This window comes from Gracilinanus agilis, chromosome 1 (genome assembly GCF_016433145.1).
Source record: "Gracilinanus agilis isolate LMUSP501 chromosome 1, AgileGrace, whole genome shotgun sequence".
Taxonomy (NCBI): Eukaryota; Metazoa; Chordata; class Mammalia; order Didelphimorphia; family Didelphidae; genus Gracilinanus; species Gracilinanus agilis.
The window spans coordinates 346,189,576-346,208,519 of NC_058130.1; the positions used below are offsets into that span (position 1 = coordinate 346,189,576).

The 18,944-nt window shown below is 38.5% G+C and overlaps 1 protein-coding gene across 2 annotated transcripts; it reads right to left on the reverse strand.

The window, feature by feature from the left end:
* Window positions 1-5,226: 5,226 nt before the first annotated feature.
* Window positions 5,227-18,618, reverse strand: MRPS36 (mitochondrial ribosomal protein S36). Of its 2 annotated transcripts, none has more exons than XM_044657711.1 (4): window positions 18,546-18,618; window positions 9,846-9,909; window positions 6,061-6,248; window positions 5,227-5,975 (listed from the first exon to the last, which is right to left on the reverse strand). In XM_044657711.1, exons 1-4 carry the CDS (start codon window positions 18,582-18,584, stop codon window positions 5,958-5,960), a joined length of 309 nt encoding a protein of 102 aa, XP_044513646.1. In that variant the 5' UTR covers window positions 18,585-18,618; the 3' UTR covers window positions 5,227-5,957. The 2 variants fall into 2 exon arrangements, with proteins under 2 accessions (XP_044513646.1, XP_044513645.1); XM_044657710.1 differs by lacking the exon at window positions 18,546-18,618 and adding an exon at window positions 18,348-18,489.
* Between the last annotated feature and the right edge of the window lie 326 nt (window positions 18,619-18,944).

Here is an 18,944-nt window from a genome sequence, read left to right on the forward strand (position 1 = left end):
GCCCGCGCGGAACCCAGGAAGGGGGAGGGGAGAAGGGAATTTAAAGCGACCTCAGCCGGCCCAACAGTCACTTCCGTCCTCCAATTTCCCCAAGATTCTTAAAGCTTTCGGCCCCCGACTTCCGCGATGGGCGGAGCAATTATAGATCCCGCCATCTCATTGGATGTGCGCTACTTCCGCCCCTGCCGGGACGCGACGAAAGAACTGCTTCCGGGTATGTGTCTGGAGAATCCCCGCCTCCCCCGACCCTAGCAACCGCCGTGGCTTCTCTAGTGATTCGTCTTTGTTGCCCCGCCCACTGAAGGAAGTGAAGATGATAAAAAGAGGTTGCCCAGGGAAGCCAACATGGTGGCTCACGAGGGAGCTGGGCTGGGGCGAAATGACATTTTCTGCCGAAAACAGGAAACGGGGATTGAGGAATGGGGAGAGGGTGGAGAAATGGGCAGTTCCAAACTCTCTTTGTAGATTTCAAACCTTTCTTGACCTTGGCTCCATAGTCCGGACTATTGTTCTTCCTAGCACAGCGCCTGGTGGAACTTTCATAAAATAAAGGCTCGTTTAGCCATTCTTGTTGTCATGGTAACGAGGGACGCTATAGTTTGACCAGAGGTTCTACGGATCAACTGCCTTTCCGTGCCTCACTCCCTGAATACTGTAAAGGGAGGCACCGTTTGAGCCAGAAATTGTCCGCAACAATAACTCAAATGTTTATGTATCGCTTTAAGTATTACAGAGCAGTTTCCTCACATCTTGTCGAGGTATGCAGTGCCAAGAATTATTATTCCATGGTTACATATAAGGTAACTGAGTCTCAGGAGACAAATTGCCTAGGGCCACACAGCTAGCCAAATTTTGGACTCAAAGGACTCAGACCCTTAGTCTCCATACGTGGAAGTATTTGAGAAAAAAAAATTTGGGAGTGGGGGGCAGGAATAGGAGAATCCTGAACTTTAAAAGTTGAACATGTCTGAATGCTAGCTGTATCTGTGTGACTGACCTTGGGCAAGTGACAACTTCTCTGGACCTCAGTTCCTTGTGTGTAAAAAGAGAGGGTTTTTTAGTTAGCGGAACTGGAGTTCTTAAAACCCTGAATCTATAATTCTATGATTTTATGTAGTGGAAAGAAGTATTTACTCTTTACTCTTCATAGCTTTATTAGTTAGGTTAGGACCTGGGAATGGTAAGCTATATTAGAACTATTGGTAGTGGGGAGCAGTTGAGTGGCTCAGAGGATAGAGTGCTAGGCCTAGAGATAGTAGGTCCTGGGTTAAAAATTGACCTGGATACTTCCTAGCTGTGTGACCCTCGGTAAATCATTTAATCCCCATTGACTGCTGGTCTTTTCTGTCTTGAAACCAATACATGGTATTGATTCTAAGAAGGAAGATGAGTTAAAAAAAAAACTAGATGAGGAAGGGGAGGTAGTTGAGGATTTGAGTGAAAGAGAAAGCTACAGCAATAAGGAAGCAAAATGTAGGACAAAGGAGCAGGCAGGAAAGATGGAAAGGGCAAAAAGTATGAAGAATGATGTGGAGGGAATAAGGGGCAGGAATGGGGTCAAGTAGCCAGAATAAGAATAGGATGGATTGACAACTAGATTCTTCCTTCAAATGAGGGTGAAAATAAGATAACAATGCAAACTGATGGAAATGAGGATGCTAAGAGAATATTGCATTAGTTTACAAGGGGCTTTACACATTTTGAGCTCCACAAGGTTAGGTACTATAGATAATATATCTTTTATAGATGAGGAAACTAAAGCTCAGAAAGGTAGTAATTTGTTCTGAGTCACACCATAATAGTATGATAGGTTTTGAACTCAGGTCTTCCCAATTCCAAGTCCAGCATTCCATCTATTAAAGTCCTACTCTTGGTAAAGGCATTTCCTCTACCCCCATTCTTATTAGATAAAACAAACTTAAGAAGTGGAGGGAAAGAAGTGAATGTTGATAAGATCTACCCTTAGGGGTAATTGCTTTAGAGAACACAGTATATAATCAGTAGTTACATTGGGGTGTTTTATACTTGTGTTTGACTTGCATAATTTCCCCTGATCATTTCTGAAAATGAAATTAATTTGGAAAGTCCTCCTGACCAGAGTGTTTTGGAAAGTCCTGGATAAGTACTGTATGGTTCTCATCATGTTCCAAGCAATTCAGGCAACAAGAGCTTCAGGGGTGAAGGTGGGGGTGTGGAGGGGAGGCATGAGTACAACGCCTTTATTGACTGGGATTTCTAGGAAAGTTTTATTTTTAAATAAAAGCTTTGGAGAAGTCTTGGAAGATTGTATGACATGGTGGGGAAAATTCTGAATCTGGATCTGAGTTCAAATCCCATCTCTTAACTTGATATAGCTATGTAATAGGTTACTTAATCCTTCCTGCCCCGTTTCCTCCATAAAATGGAGTTAAGGCAGATTTGTGTTCCAGAAAGAGAAATAAGCCAGAAAATCTGGCCTCAAACCTAAGTTTAGCCATATGCTAGATAGTAGGAAGAGATTACAATAAGTCTTAACCTCTGTAATGTAAAACCCTGGAATTGTGGAATTGTGCATCGGCTATGGGACAGGGTGGGAGGAGGGGAGGGATAGAACATGAATTCTATAACTATGGAAAAATGCTCTAAATTAATTAAATAAAAGATAGCCTTGAAAATAAATAAACCCTTACCTGCCATCTTAGGGGGGAAAAAAAGTCTTAACCTCTTGTAGACTTCAGTTTTTTCATGTAAAAAGGGGATTAGAATAGATGTTCTTGGTAATTCTGCCATAATAGTCATTATAAGTAAAAATCATCCCCACCACCCCTGCCCTGTTAAAAGCAAATTATCATCATTTATCAATAAATATTAATTACAGGAGGATTCATAAGAAAGGTGTGCCACTATTTCAGAAGTGTGCCACAGCCCTACCCCACAGATATGTCATACTGTGTTGGATTCAGAAATGAACAGAAGAGCTAATCTGCCTTTGAGAAAATGTGAAGGGCTTTTAAAAAATTCAGTATTCTCCCTGAAACAAAAGGCTCATCTTTTTAAAATCAGTATTCCAATACCATTATATGACTTGACTCACAAAATGCTACAGTCTCTGAAGAACTGAAGCTGGGAATCAGGCATTGGGCAATGGAGATGAACAGGGTAGCCACAAGCAGGCTGCAACATGTTATGAACAAGAATGATACAGGATAAATAGCATAAAGGAGAACCATCAGAGAAATGTGTGTCCATTTTTTTAAAAATGGGCTTAGTCACATAGTCCATGAAAAGAAAAGATAATAGACACCTGAGTGTTCCCTTGGGTATCTTTACAACCTCAAGAAATCTAGAAAGGTCCCTGACACATTGGGTGAACCTTCAATGACAGCTTTATGGGAAGATATGGCTAGGAGTTGCAGCAAGCAGCCATGGATGAGTTACAATGTGCATTGCTAAAAGAAATAACCAAGATAATGAGGATATACTGGAATACTGGGCAATAATCATGAAACCAATTTATATTTATGTAGTCTCGTGAAATATTTACAGGGAGCTTACAAATCATCTCGATTAGTCTTAACTCTAACACATTTATCTAGTGCTGTGAGATTTATAGAGCTCTTTCCCCACAACCACTTTGTGAATAAAAAGTACAACTGTGATCATTCTCTTTTACAGAGGAAGAAAACTGAAGTTCTTATAAGCTAATTGATTTGTTCCATGGTCACAAAGCTATTAAGTGTTGGAGCAGGGACTTAAGCCTCATTATACTAACTCCAAATTCGTGGTGGGAGTTGTTGCTTTCTCCACACCATCACACTGCTTCTCATGAGGTAGGCACAATAGATAACAATTACACCTATTTTATAGATAGGGACATGCAGAAAGGCTGTGACTTCCTTGAATGCTAGGTACTCTGAAGGTTGGCTTGATTGCTTCACAGGAGTAACGGGCTTTTTTAAAGATCACGAGAGCAATGTAAAGCAGAAAGGAGTTTCATCCCACTAGGAAAAATTTCTAAATAGACAAAGCTTAAAGTGGGATCTTTGTTTCTGAGTTTTTGTACCCCTCTTCCCCAGGTACTCACTACTCTTACATTGTTACTCTAAGGCCTTCACTGAAGTAAGCACCCAAGCCTGCCTCATCCCCAAAGAACTTAAGGGTCTAAATTATCTACCATTTTTCAAAACACTCATTCAGGTTATTAGTGATAAGCATTAGAGAAAGCAAGCATTCTGGCTGATTCATGTTATGTTAATGACTCAGACCTCAGACACATATTTTGAAAAGAGGAGGTATGTTAACCACAATTTCAGGCAGTGAATGACTGAATTTCACTTAACATACAGGCAAACAAGCCCGCCTCAGAGCCTGCCCCTACAATAATTGTTTGTTTTTCACAACTTCATTCTTTGAACATCCAAATTTTCTAAAAAGATCAAGTTTTTGTTGTTTTGCAAAATTATCACAGGGCAGCAATCTGTAGTTAAGGGTCTGACTTTTAAGTTGTGCCATGTCTATACGGTTTCTATTGCAGATCCACAGCTTTATCCCAACCCAATCCATTACAGAACAGTAATAGAGAGGTAATTCTTTACCCTTTTTGCTATTTCCTGGACCATAAATTTTCCATTAAAATAGATGCTCAACAAGTGGAGGAAACCTGTCCTCAAAGTCAGTTTCCTATAGTGACATACAGTATTGAGAAATTCCCAAATTGTTGTTCGGTCCTTTTCAGGCATGACCAAATCTTTGTGACCCTCATTCAGGGTTTTCTTGGTAAAAATACTAGCTCATTTTACAGAAGAGGAATGGAGGTAAACTAGGGTAAGTGACTTGCCCAGGGTTACATAGCTAATAAGTATCTAAGCTTTGTTTTGAAGATGAGTCTTCCTGACTTCAGGCCTGGCATTCATTCACTGTGCCACCTAGCTGTCCAGAAATACTGGTAAATGCAAAATTACTCAACCTTAATATAACCCTACTTACTACTCATAAATTACATAGAAACCAATAATTCAAAATCTTTACTAATACAAAATAGTTTTACCATTTTGATTTCCTAAAGTTGTAATATTAGACTGGAATTTACTTAGTTTTATGGGCCTACATCTCCAACAGTGAGATATTTATCAAGATTTGACTTCAGTGGGAAAAAAATCTGTGTTATCGCCAATTATGAAACTTTGCTACAGTAGAAAAATTTATGTCAATGCTTTAAGACACTAACCAATATGTGACAGGGACAAGTGGGAAAATAAATATTTAATTTGATTTGTGCTCACAAGATAGTACATGATCAAAACTTAACAAACTCAAAGGGCAAGAATGTTTTCTTCTCTTAAGACATACATAGAATACCTTTTAAAAAACATCCCTCTACTTCCATTTTTTATTGTTTTCCATCTCATGGTTTCTGAGAAATTTCTCTTCACAAAAGTTGATAACTGTAATAAAATACATTTTTCGAGTTATTGTCCCACTCTCAGCAACATAGTGATCTGTTCTGTCTGAATTTTATCCTTCTGAATTGGATAACACTGATTCTTACACAATTCCAAAAGCTTTGGTATCTCCTAAAACAACAAATCTACCTGTCCAGTACTTTCCATTACTAAAGAGAAATAAAAACAATGGAAAATTATGAGAAATCTGATGTTACTAGAAATTAAAACCCGAGCTTTTAACAGATAAATATTAGAGATAACTAAAAATCAAAAGTAAACCAGCTAACTAAATTACAAAAAGTTCCTATACTTTATGAAATAGCAACTCAAACCCTCAGGTTAGCTTATAGACAAGCTGACTTAGAAACAAATTGGAAGATATAAATGTCTATCTAAATTTTCTACCCTTCATTTTATACAGAATCTTATATTATTGGCTTCATATACAATTTAACATTTGTCATTTTTGAAGGCCTTTATTGTGAAGACAACCACTCTAAGTCTGACAATCATAAATAATAAGCTTGTCAGTGATTACTCTGGACCTCCACGCTGCAAGAAAAAAAAAAAAAGATTACATAATGTTTCAAAAGATACAACCACATTTTTCTGAGATTAACAAAAGGAAACAACATACCTGAATAAATTCAATCTCTTCTGGAGACAAGTGTTTCCTCCTGTATTTCTGAGGTAATGTTTTTACTATATCAGCAGTGTCTGGTGGACCACGATTCATTGGCAAACCTGGTGATTTACCACCCACAGAATGCTGTGACATTGCAGAAGAGTGAGATGGAAGCACTGATGACTTAAAAGATTCTGGTACTGAAATTAAGAATTTAAAAATCAGAGAAATTATCTAGGAACTTTATAATACTGTACTATACAAACGAATCTATTTTTGCAGCTACAATGCACTTATAGGTACAAATGTTGTACAGAAATAACATATAACAGGTTTTGGGAAAATTTAATAAACTATTCTTGCCATGCTGTGTGCCCCCCACTTCCAACCTGGGGTATGGGTGGCTGTCTTGCCTCCCATACAGTACATTCCCATCCTCCTCCCAGTGTTTTGCAGAATCTCTCTTCACTTTTTCAGTGCTAGCCAACGCCTCAATGACTGCTGGGCAACACTAAGTTTTCAGTACTGTCACCTTTTCTGGTTTTTCTAGGTTCTTATCATTTAGAATCATTAGTGAAGGGGGGAATAAAATAGGAAGTGGGAAGGCTGAAGGACTTTCTGTGGAGCTTTCTTTCGTTGTTTTGTTGTACAATAATTACACATTAAGTTCTCCCCAATAATTAGGTAGGGTTAATTCACCATTTTTGTTTGTTTTTAAAATAAACTAAATTTGGTAATATTTATTTTATTAGCTAAGGCAGCATGATAGAGCAACTAGGATGTTGGATGTAAAATTAGGGAAAGACCTCAATTCAAATCATGCTTCAAACACTAAATTGCTCAGAAAAGAACCTTTTCTCTTCCTCTTGCTTGCTTCACTGTCACCTTTAATTTGTCAGATGCACTTAATACCTTCATTCAAGCGATATTTTACTATATTTAAAAAGGATATTTGATAAGCAATGCAGGTTTGTCACTTTTATGTAGTAACAAATTACACACAAAAAGTTGATCTCATCCTTTGTGACCTCTGTGCAGCACTGGACACAGCTAACTATCTTCCATGGAAAATTTTCTCTTCCTTAGATTTTCATGACACTGTCCTCTTGGTTTTCCTTCTTTTAATATAACAGCTTCTTCTCAGTCTCATTCACTGAATCATTCTTGTGCTCTGCTCCCAAATTGTGGGTGTACCTCATGGCTCTGTCCTGGACCCTCATCTCTTTAAGTGACCTAGACTCTTCTCATGGGATCAGTAATGATTTTCATGTAGAGAGCTCCCAAATCTTAGAGGACTGGTCCTGGAGTCAAGAAGACATGAGTTTAAATCATCTCAGACACTAGCTATATGACCCTGGACAAGTCACATAATCTTGTTGCCTCAGTTTCCTAATCTGTAAAATGGGGACAATAATAGTACTTACCTTCCAAGGTTGTTGTAAGGACCAAATGAGTTAATAATTGTAATACAATGTAACAAACTTAGCACAATTCCTGGAACATAGTAAGCTTCACATAAATGTTAACTATTATTATTATTATTATTATTATTACATCCAGCACCATAGATCATCAGCTTCCTATTAGGCACTTCCCATTAGATATCTGATATATTTGAAATTTATTATGTTCAAAACAACTCAATATATTTTCTTCTAAATGCACGTTCCTAATTTCCCTTGTAATGGCAACACCATTGTTCTAGTCATTTAGATCCCTAACCTCATGATGATTCTCAATTTTTCACCTCCCTCATATGCAAATCTTGTCATGACTCCATCTATACCTCACAAATATGTCCCTGTATCTTCCCACTCATATGGCTACTACCCTAATTCAGTCTCTCCTTACCTTTTACACTGCTGTTAAAGACAAAAAAAAAAACAAAACAGTAATAATTCTAAGACAGAAAGACAAGATCTAGGCGAACAGAGTTAAGTGACTTGCCCTATGATCACACAGCTAGGAAGCATCTGCAGCCAGATTTGATCCCAGGACTTCCAATCTCCAGGCCTGGTACTCTAGCCTCTGAGCCACCTAGCTGCCCCTCTTATACTGTCTTTTTGTCTTTCATTGAACCCTCAGCACTTAGCAAAGTACAAGGCACATAAGAGGTGCTTCATAAATGCTTTTTGACAGACTGGACTATTGTAAAAACTTCCCAATTGGTCTTGCTGCCTCAAGCCTTTCCTCTATTTGATTCATCCTCTATGTAGCTGCCAAGTGATATTCCTAGAGAACATTTCTGAACATGTCAGACCCATGCCCAAATGGTTTTAAAGTCTCTCACCTGTACAAAGTCTTCTATTTGACACTTAAAGCCCTTCTCATTCTGGAACGAGTCAACCTTCCCAGGCTTACCATGCATTACTTATTCTTTACACACTAGGTTCCAGCCACATTTGCTAACCTGCTCTATTTTGTATATAAAGTTACCTTGTATTTGATTTGTATTTTGCATTTTGTATTTATATGTGCCAATGTTTCCCTGAATAGGACAGAAGATACTTGAGACCTGGAATTGTTTCATTTCTATTTTGTTTTTGTATCATTGATGCCTAGGCACAGAGTAGGCATAAGATATTCTTAAATAATGCTTACCAGCTACTGTAACCCTTGGAAAGCCACTTAAATCTCTGTTGTCTCAGGCAAGGAACTCCCTTAGATTTATTGACTACAAGGTTTAGATAGGAGGTCTCTCAGCTCAAGAAATCAAATATTCTTTGTCATCATAGTTAAGTTACCTTAATAACTTTCTTATAAAATTATTTGCAAGAAAATACACTGATATTAGAAATCAACTCTTGTGCATAATTTGTTATACGTCATTAGTAACAAATAACCATTATTTATCAAATACCCTTAGCAAATATGATGGAATAGTACTTGAATTAAGGTATCAAGCCTGTCTAACTGGAAATAAAGGAGATAGTGAAGAAAGCAAGAGGAAGACAAAAGGTGAAGTGGGACAGAGAAACCTCTAGGGCAGTGCTGGCAAACCTTTTAGAGATCAGGTGTCCAAAATGCACAGCCACCTGTGAGCCTCACTCCCCTACCCACATTACCCAGAGAGTGGAAGAAGTGCTCACACTGGGTAGCTGGGCAGAGGGGCAGGAGCATGTGAGAAATGTCCTTAGGTAAGGTGGAGAGGGGGAACAAAGCAGCTCCCCAGGCATACCAGGACACACCTACAACACCTTCACCAACATGGCTCTAGGGCCTTCTCTCAGTGACAGTTATTGCCAAGGTAGTTTCCATAGCCCAAAGGTCAAGAGAAAAGCATGAGGGAGGCCATCATGCCCTATATCCATTGGTAAGGTAAAGTTATGGAAAGTACAGTGAAGGATCTGTAATTTTCCCCATTGAAAGGTACAATAGGAAAAGAAAACAGGAGAGAAGAGGAAGGGGGAAAATAGGCAAGAAGCACTGAATTTCATGAGAAAAGAAAAACAGTTTACCTAGAAGAAAATTATATTCTAAGTTCCTTCTCCCTTGGCCCCCACCCTGACCCTGATTTCTGGAATATAAACTCATTATCACTGAAAAGAAAAAAAAATCTACTACTCTATCATCATTGTTGTCTTGTTACCTCCCAGCTATTTCCACATTTAATAAAGGGTTGGTTTTAACACAATAATTAAAAATTAGAAGGTATGTAATAGAAAAATTGGTTCTAGATTTCCTAGACTAATAAATATATGCTGAACTGAATTCACTCTATTCCAATAATACCCTTCAAGGTACTGTTTAAAAGTGATGAGTGAATGAGTGTATATTTAAGGGAAGAAGGTACTTACCACTCAGTTTGGGGTTGTCTTTTCTGTCAGGGAACCTTATTAGTGGAATATGTGGTTTGACTACCTAAAGGAAAAAAAAATATGAGAAAGAATAGAACTAGTTTTTCTCATTTTCCTTTAATTTCTTGACATTTTATTCCTCAAAATAAATCTATTATTTTGGTAATATGATTAATTATTATTCCACTAAGTCTGCAAAGTATATTATAAAAAGTATCATATTATATTGGCACAGTCCTACCATGAACAATGATTCCCTTTTCAAGCTCTATTCAATTTAATACAAGAAGCTCTATTTTTTAAAACCAAAGTAGCATATCAATTGAGCCCCTAAGTGATACAATGGATGGAGTGCCAGGTCTGGAGTCAGGAAGACCTGAGTTCAAATGTGGCTTCAGATACTTGCTAGTTGTGTGACCCTGAGCAAGTCACTGAACCCTGTTTGCCTCAGTTTCCTCCTCTGTAAAATAAGCTGGAGATGAAAATGGCAAACCATTTCAGTATCTCTGCCAAGAAAACTCCAATAGGATCACAAAGTGTTAGACACTACTGAAACAACTAAACATGTGTTTATAAACATTCTTCTGTCTTTTACTGTAATCCTTGAGGTATATGCTCAGCCTGTAGGGCTCAAACAGTATGAACAGTGTAATGGCTTTTTCTTCCATAATTTCCATCAGTTTACCAGTGTGACTAGCTCATTCACAGCCACAGTGTAAGAAATCTGTTTGTTTTAACGCAACTGAGAAGGAAATTGTTTGAACAAAGTGTAGGGTCAAGAACACCTATGAAGCAGATAAAAGGAAGAGATAATCTTAGAAAAAAGGAGGAATAAGTACATCCTCAAAGATAAGCATGACTGAGGACTGGATGAGCAATGATATAGAGGAATTTTGAGGTGGAAAGGAAGAAAGTTAAGGAAACTTACACTGTACGGCTTTCCTAAAAATCAGAGTAAAATTCAACTGTTGAGTAGAATTGAAGAGGAAATGTTGGGAGACTTCACAGAATAATAGAATTTCAGAGTTGAAAAGTCCTCAGAGTAGCAATATAGTGAAAAAATGTTGGACTTGAGCTCAGGAAGATTTGAAATTGAATTCTTCTTCCCACATTGTACTAGCTGTGAGAACATAAGCAAAATCATATAACTATTTTTTTTAAACCCTTACCTTCCGTCTAGGAATCAATTCTGTGTATTGGTTCTAAGGCAGAAGAGTGGTAAGGGCTAGGCAATGGGGGTTAAGTGACTTGCCCAGGGTCACACAGCTAGGAAGTGTCTGAGGTCACATTTGAACCCAGAACCTCCCATCTCTGGGCCTGACTCTCAATCCACTGAGCCACCCAGCTGCCTCATGTAACTATTCTAAACCCATTCTTTAGTTATAAAATGGGCTCAATAATATCTAGATTATTTTACATATTTTTTGTAAAACTCAAGATAATTCAGAGCATGAAAAGAAAACTGTTAGGTAGAGCTTTGAAGAATGGTTGAATCAATTCACAGTTCTGCCAACAGTGCTTTAGTGTTCCAATTTTCATGTATCCCTTCTAACACTCATCATTTTCCTTTTTGGTCATGTTAGCCAATCTGTTAAGTGTGAGATGGTATTTCAAGAATTGTTTCAATTTGCATTTCTTTACTCAATAGTGATTTGGAGCATTTCCTCATATGATTATCGTTTTAATGGTCTTCATTTAAGAAATGCCTATTCATATCCTTTGACCATTTATCAATTGGGGAATGCTTTGTATTCTCATAAATTTGGTTCAGTTCTCTATATAGTTGAGAAATGAGGTTTTTGTCAGAAATACTTGCTATAAAATTTTCCCACAATTTCTTTTTTTCCCTTCTAATCTTGGTTGCATTGGGGTTTTTGGTACAGAAAAATTTTAATTTAATGTAATCAAAATGATCCATTTTTCATTATGCTCTGTCTTGTTTGGTCATAAATTCATCCTTTATCCATAAACCTGTCAGGTAAATTCTTCCATGTTCCCCTAATTTGTTCATGGTATCCCCACTTATTCTAGATAAAAAAGTATCCATTTTGACTTTATCTTGATGTATGTGGCATGGAACTTCCAAAGCTGCTCTGCTTCTGCCTTCATGAAAAGCTTTTTGCAAATCTTAAAACATTAAATGTCAGCTGCTCTCATTGTTAGTAACTAATCCCAGAAAACCCTAGGACTTTAGATGACATTGCTGACAAGGGGTCATCAAGCCTTCACTCACTCCCATTCCATGTTTGGATCATTTCTGAGGCATCATGTACAGTAGAAAGAGCACTAGATTTGGAGTCAGATGATCTGAGTAAATATGGGCTTCACTATTTTACTACCTACCTACTTACCTACCTACCTACCTACCTGACTTTGGACAAATCATTTAATCTCTTTGGATTTCACCTTTCTCATCTGCAAGATGAGGAAGTTGAATTAGATAGCGTTAGTGGTTTCTTCTAGCTCTAAATCTATGATCTGAGATTCTGTAATTATTAGGATGCTTTTTTTTTAACATCAAGCTGAAACCTACTCCTATGAAACTTTAATTTATTGATCCCACTTCTCTTAACTAAGTTAGTATAGCAAATCTAATCCCTGTTTTACACAATAGATATTAAAGTAGATAGTTTCCATAGTGAAGGAGATGATAGTCCTGTCCCACTCTCCCCAGGTGAGCTCCAACAGTTGGAATATTCTATTCAGTTCTGAGCACATTTTTGGAAGGGCAGTGACAAGCTACAACACATCCCAGGAGGGTAATCATACCACATGGGCCTCAGTAGTTCTCCTGGGCCATCTTGTCATCATGACCCCATTGCTCTCCTGTTTCTTTACACCTGGAACAGGTATAAAGATATATACCCTCTGGACAGGACCCAGAGAAATCATGCCTCAATCCCTAGAGCAGTTAGTTTTGTAATGTCCATTTAGTTTTGTAATGTCCATTCTCTTCTTGATTGGTGAATGAATATAAATTTATTTGGCCCATTTTACCTTGCTGGCTCCAGAACAGACAATACTTCATTTCCCCAAACATCTGTAAACGAATGGATCTACTCCTTCTACCCATCCAATCTCCATCTGCCCCACCACCCTAGCTTTCACTTGTTCTCTGCAAGAACATCAAACCAATATAATCATTTCCTCTGGAAAGGGTATATCAATTAGTTGATCAATGAATCAATTCAACATCTCTGTGAAACTCAAAAGTACCTTCCCTAATCCCCATTCCCCTATCTATATGTATTGTCTTTCTCTATTAGACTGTAAAGTCCTTCAAGGCAAGAGACTGCCTCATTCTTGCATTTGTACTGCTAGCACCCAGAATAGTGCCTACCTCACATGTGGCAAACATGCATGGGCAGTTAGGTGACAAAGCAGAGTGCTGGGCCTAGAATTCGAAACTAACCTCAGACATTTACTGTGTGACCCTGGGCAAGTCACCAAATCTTGTTTGTCTCAGTTTCCTCATCTGTAAAATCAGCTGGTAAAGGAAATGGCAAATCACTCCAATATCTTTGCCAAGAAAACTTCAAATGGGGTCACATTGAGCCAGACGTGAATAAACAACATGTAATATATGTTTTTCCCATGCATTTCTTCACTAACTCACTACTTTAGAATGTATATTTTAGTCTGTTTTTCTCCTAAACCGATTCAGTCCCACATTACCACCATGCCATCCAATTTCTTCTAACTTCCCTATTTCTATTAAAGATATCACAATTCTGATTCACCCAGACTCAAACTATCCAAATCATCATTGACTGAATTCTTCCCTTTTATTCATTATTAACATCTAAATAAAGCACCAAATTCTATTAATTCCTTTTTCAGAAATTTCTTATATCTTTCCTTCCAATCCTACTGCTGTTACCCAAAATTTAGTTATACATAAACATATTTTGCCTAATGCAATAATAGCTTCCTAATTGGTTTCTTCATTTCTGCTTATTACTTCATATAAGAATCATAGGATCCTTGGGGAGTTTGGGGGGAGCAGTTAGGTGACTCAGTGGATTGAGAGCCAGGCATAGAGATGAGAGGTCCTGGGTATAAATCTGGCCTCAGACACTTCCCAGCTGTGTAACCCTGGGCAAGTCACTTAAACCCCATTGCCTAGCCCTTACTATTCTTCTGCCTTGGAACCAATACATAGTACTGATTCTAAGATGGAAGTTAAGGGCTAAAAAAAAGAATCATAGGACCCCTTAATTTTGTGGATGAGAAAACTGGGGCATATAGTGCTTAAGTAACCCTAGATATTAACTAAAGAATCATCATTTGAATACCAGTCTTTAGAGATTAAATCCAGTGCTCTTTTCCACTTTTATACCACATTCTTACCTACTATCACCAGGTCTTTTTTTCTAAAGTACCCCTCACATCATGTCGATCACTATTCAAAAACCAAAAACAAAAAAATTACAAAAATCCAAAACTCAGTATAATTGCCCTTCATCAACTATGCCCATCTTCTCCTTTGAGGCTAATCCCATCACTTCCCAACATACACCCATAACCATCCAAACTGGCTAACTCCTAAGTCCTTAAATGTTTCCATACCTTTGCATATGCAATTTTCACTAACTATAATGTCCTTTCTCCATTCTCTTATGGTAAAATTCTTTAAGTTACAATTCAAATGCCACCCTCTCCATAAAATTTGCCTTTGATCTCTCCTATAAGATATCTTATACTGTGGCTATTTGCATATGTCATATTTTGCCTACCAAACTGTAAGCAAGAAAACAGATCTCATACATAGACAATGCCTAGTAGAATTTCTTGTACAAAGTAGTCATAAAGTAATTATTTTTGAATCTTCAAAGATAGAAGTTTCATTAAGCCTTAGTTTCATTACTTTAAAAAAAAATTTTTTTAATGCCTTTACTACCTCCTTTAGAGGCAGTAACTTAAAGCTCTTCTATAAATGTCAATTATCATCATTATTAGAGAAGGAACCAAGAATCAGCCTTAAGATTAAAGTTTAAGTCCAAGAAAAATGTCACAGAAGTTATTCTAAGAGATATCTGTTATAGGCAGAATGCATTTGATAGCAAAACCAAAAGCCAAAGAGCACAAGGACGGATGAATGAAGAATGCTGAAATGCGGCTGCCAAATTTAGCAACTGATAATGTAAAAGAAAATGCAAGTTACTGAATGAAACCCAGAAAACATAGAGAAGCACACTATTCCTTCTTCCAAAGTGTCTTTCCTTCTATATACAATTTAGCCATTTGAATTTCTAAGCATCTTTTTCTTTTTTAAATTCTTACCTTTTTAGAATTGATACTAAGTGTCAATTCTAAGGCAGAAGAATGGTAGACTAGACAACTGGGAGTTAAGGGACTTACCCAAGATCATTCTAAGCATTCTTTAAGGCTCAGCTCAAATACTACTTACCTTTTTTTCATAGATGCTACCTCATCCTCCAAATGTTCCTAGTACTTTTTGTCTCAATGCACTATCATAGTCTATGCTACATTATATCTGAATGCATGTTCTCCTTTACAAGTGATATAAAACCTGTACTAAGGGCTAGGAATACAAAGACAATAACAGAATCCTTTCCATGAAGAAGCTTCCATTCTGTTGTGGGAAGAAAACACAAATATATGTAAATATAAAATATATACAAATTTAATACAAGGTAATTTCAAAGGGAAGGCAAGGAATTAGGAAAGGTGTACTAAAGGAGGTGGCTCTTGAGCCCTGCTTCAAAGATAGCTAGAGATTCTAAAAGGCAAAATTGAGGAGGGAGTATATTCTAATCTTGAAGGACAGCCTGTGTATACAGTAACAGCTAATCAGCCCATATTTTTTGGCAAAAATACAGATGTATGAAGAACAATCATGTATAAGTCTAGAAAGGTAGATTGGAGCCAGATTGGGAAGGGCATTACATGCCAAATAAGAGTTTGTATTTCAAATGAGGCAATAATGTAAGGAGCGAGTGGAGTTTTCTGAGCAGAGTGTATTGCAGTCAGACTTGTGTTGAAGGAATAACTTTGATAACTGTGAAGAGGCTGAATTAGAGAAGGAAGAAGAGAAGCAGGAAGATCAATTAGGAATTGGTTGCTAATAATCTGAGTGAGAAGGCAGAGATAAGTGAACTATAGTGGTGACTGTGTGAGAGGAAAGATTCAAAGTCTATTGTAAGGGGCTGCTAGGTGGTTAGGTGGATTGAGAACCAGGTCCAGAGATAGAAGGTCCTGGGTTCAAATCTAGCCTCACAAACTTCCTGGCTGTATGACCCTAGGCAATTCACTTAACCCCCATAGCCAAGTCCTTATCACACTTCTGCCTCAGAAGCAATATTCAGTATTAAGCCTAAGATGGAAGTTAAGATTTTTTTAAGCTGTTGTAGTGGTCAATTGATAACACTCCACAAAGAAGTATAAGAGTTGAGGAAGATTCTAAGACTGGTAACTTGAATGACTGACTGAAAGGATATTGGTATCAATGCAGAAATAGGAAAAGTTCAGAAAAGGGGTAAATTTTGGGGAGAAATAAGTTTTGTTTTAGATATGTCAAGTCTGAAATGCCTATGGGAAATCCAAAAGACAATGTCCAAATGAAAGTTGGTGATCTGATACTTCAAAAAATTGGGTCTGTATATAGATTGAAAATCATCTATAGAATTGACTTTACTAATAACTTTAAGGTCTAGAAAGTTCATCATGTGTGTCATCTCCTTTGATTTTGTGTGGTAGATACTATTAGCATCCCTATTTTAGAGATCAAGAAATTCAGTCTTGCCTGGGTTCACAAAGTTAATAAATATCTGAGGCAAGATTAGAACTCGGGTCTTCCTAATTCAAAGACCAGTATTCTACCCACTGTACCACCTAGCTATCCTAGTTATCTTTAACAATAAATTATATAACATATAATAAATTATTATCTCTAATAATAAATGGTCCAGCTGAGTGATATAGTGGATAATAACTGAACTCAAAGAAAATTAGATCATCTATGAAGAAAGTGTAAAAAAAGGAAAAGAAGGGACACAAGGAAAGTTTTTGGACACTCATTTGGGAAGAAAGTGGTGATGATCAGCAAGGGGACAGAGAAGGCTGGAAGATAAGAGTCAGGCTGGAAGAGAAACTAAGGGAGAGAACAGTGTCACCCTATCTTAAGGTTTACAAAACAAAATCCTCCTAACCGTTATGGGACTAGGGGGCAGCTAGATGGCACAGGAGATAGAACACTGGGTTTGAAATCAGTAAGATTTGTCTTCCTGACTTCTGTTTGACTGGGGAAAGTCACTTAACCATTGTTTGCTTCAGTTTTCTCATCTGTAAAATGAGCTGGAGAAAAGAAGTGGTAAACTACTCCAGCATCTTTACTAAGAAATCCCTAAATGAAGTCATGAAGAGTTCAATAGGACTGAAAATACCACTATGAGAGTGTAAAGCAAGAATTATTTTCATTTTACTAAAGAAGAAAATGAGGTTGAGGGGCAAAATGCATAGTTAATACCTTAATAAAGTAGCTTTTTAAAAGGATTCTAGCCAATTCTCCTAAAATATAGAGCCTTTTATCTCCTTGGTTACTCCGTGGAGTTCAGGAACTGAATACTTCACCATTGGATCCTCTTCATCACACAACTCCTAACATGCAGACTACATTAAACTGAAAATTTTGAGGAACCCAGTGTCTTATACACAGTAATAAGATTATTTAGCATTTAAATATAATCTCATTTGATTCTCACACTAACCGTTATGAGGTAGACTCTCTATTTTACAGATGAGGAAACTGAGTCTCAGGGAGGTTAAATGACTTGCCCAGTAGTCACATGGCTATTACATATTGAAGCCTAGGAATGCGAACTTGGGTCTTTCTAAATCCAGGTGCAGCACTAGCCCTACCGTGCCACTTGGCTGTGTCTAGCACAGCAAACAAAGTTTAAGTCATCAATCTTTCGTTCGTATTTTCACCCTAGGTACAAATCTAGCTCTATGTCTGGGATTACATTTAATTATTTGCATATTGTTTCCATAGTCAAACTGTCAGCTCCGTGAGAACAGGGACTAATAATCTTTAACCTTTTTTTGTATTCTTCAGGGCTTAGCAAGTGCCCGGTACGTGGTAAGTGCTTAATGTTTTCTGGGTAATATTCAGTCCTAGGCCCAGAATGATGGCAGGGATGCCTATGGGGCGCTCACCAGGGGCACTCCAGGAGTCCTTGAGCGCACGCAGTCAGTGTCCTCTCGGACTCCGCCCCTCGTTTCCTCCCCGCCCCTCCTTCTTTCCTATTGGCTGTGCCAGGGCATAATCTGCACTGTGATTGGCTAGGCAAGTACTAAGACAGCGAAGCCCCTCCTCTCCCAGTCAATTCCCTGGGGTAGAGCTCTGAGCCACTAAAAGGGGACCCTGCAACCGAGAGGACCCCAGTTTTGATCTAGGTGAGGACGGGCCATCAGCCTAAAACCAATAAGCCCTCCTCATCCCTCGTCACAACCGCAGGGGGGCCGTACACCTGCACATACCGCGTCCCACTGCAAGGACAGCCGGGCACTGGGTCCAACGTCCACTTCCATACAGCCAACAGCAGCGCTCCCTCATCCCCTTGGGGGGACAGTCCCAGCGCCGCCACAAGTCCCTTTCCCTCCCCAGAGGCGACTGCCTTTGATCGAGCCTATTAGCCCCGCGAGAAGGTCAGGAAGAGCAACCCCGACTGTTTTTACCTGCACGACCCGGGTGGCGGCGGCCATCTTGCTGCCCATGGCGACACCCAGGGATGTACTGTTTCCGGGGCAAACCCGAGAACTAATGAGATTCGGCAGCGCCTGCTCCGGCCGGGGTTTTCTGTGACGTCATTAAGTGGGAGGGGCATGATCTCGGTGTCCCGCCCGCCTCGCGGCGGTGCACGCTTAGACCACGCCTTTCCTCTCTTCCCTGGGTTACTTTGGTCTCTAGATCACTATGTACGAGTTCTAAAGTGGCCTTAGACAATTTTTAGCTGTGTGAACGTGGACAAGTCACTTAACCTCAGTTTCCTAACCATTACCACTCTTCTGCCTTGAATACCGATACTATCGATTATAAGACAGACGGTAGGAATTTTTTTTTAAACATTTGTCATT

Coding starts and splice junctions, on each gene's coding strand:
- MRPS36 (XM_044657710.1), bottom strand. CDS start 18,398: ATGGAAGTGGACGTTGGACCCAGTGCCCGGCTGTCCTTGCAGTGGGAC. Junction 9,910..18,347: donor TGTCCTTGCAGTGGGACGCG/GTATGTGCAGGT, acceptor TTTTTCCTTTAG/GTAGTCAAACCACATATTCC. Junction 6,249..9,845: donor AGACAACCCCAAACTGAGTG/GTAAGTACCTTC, acceptor TCTTAATTTCAG/TACCAGAATCTTTTAAGTCA.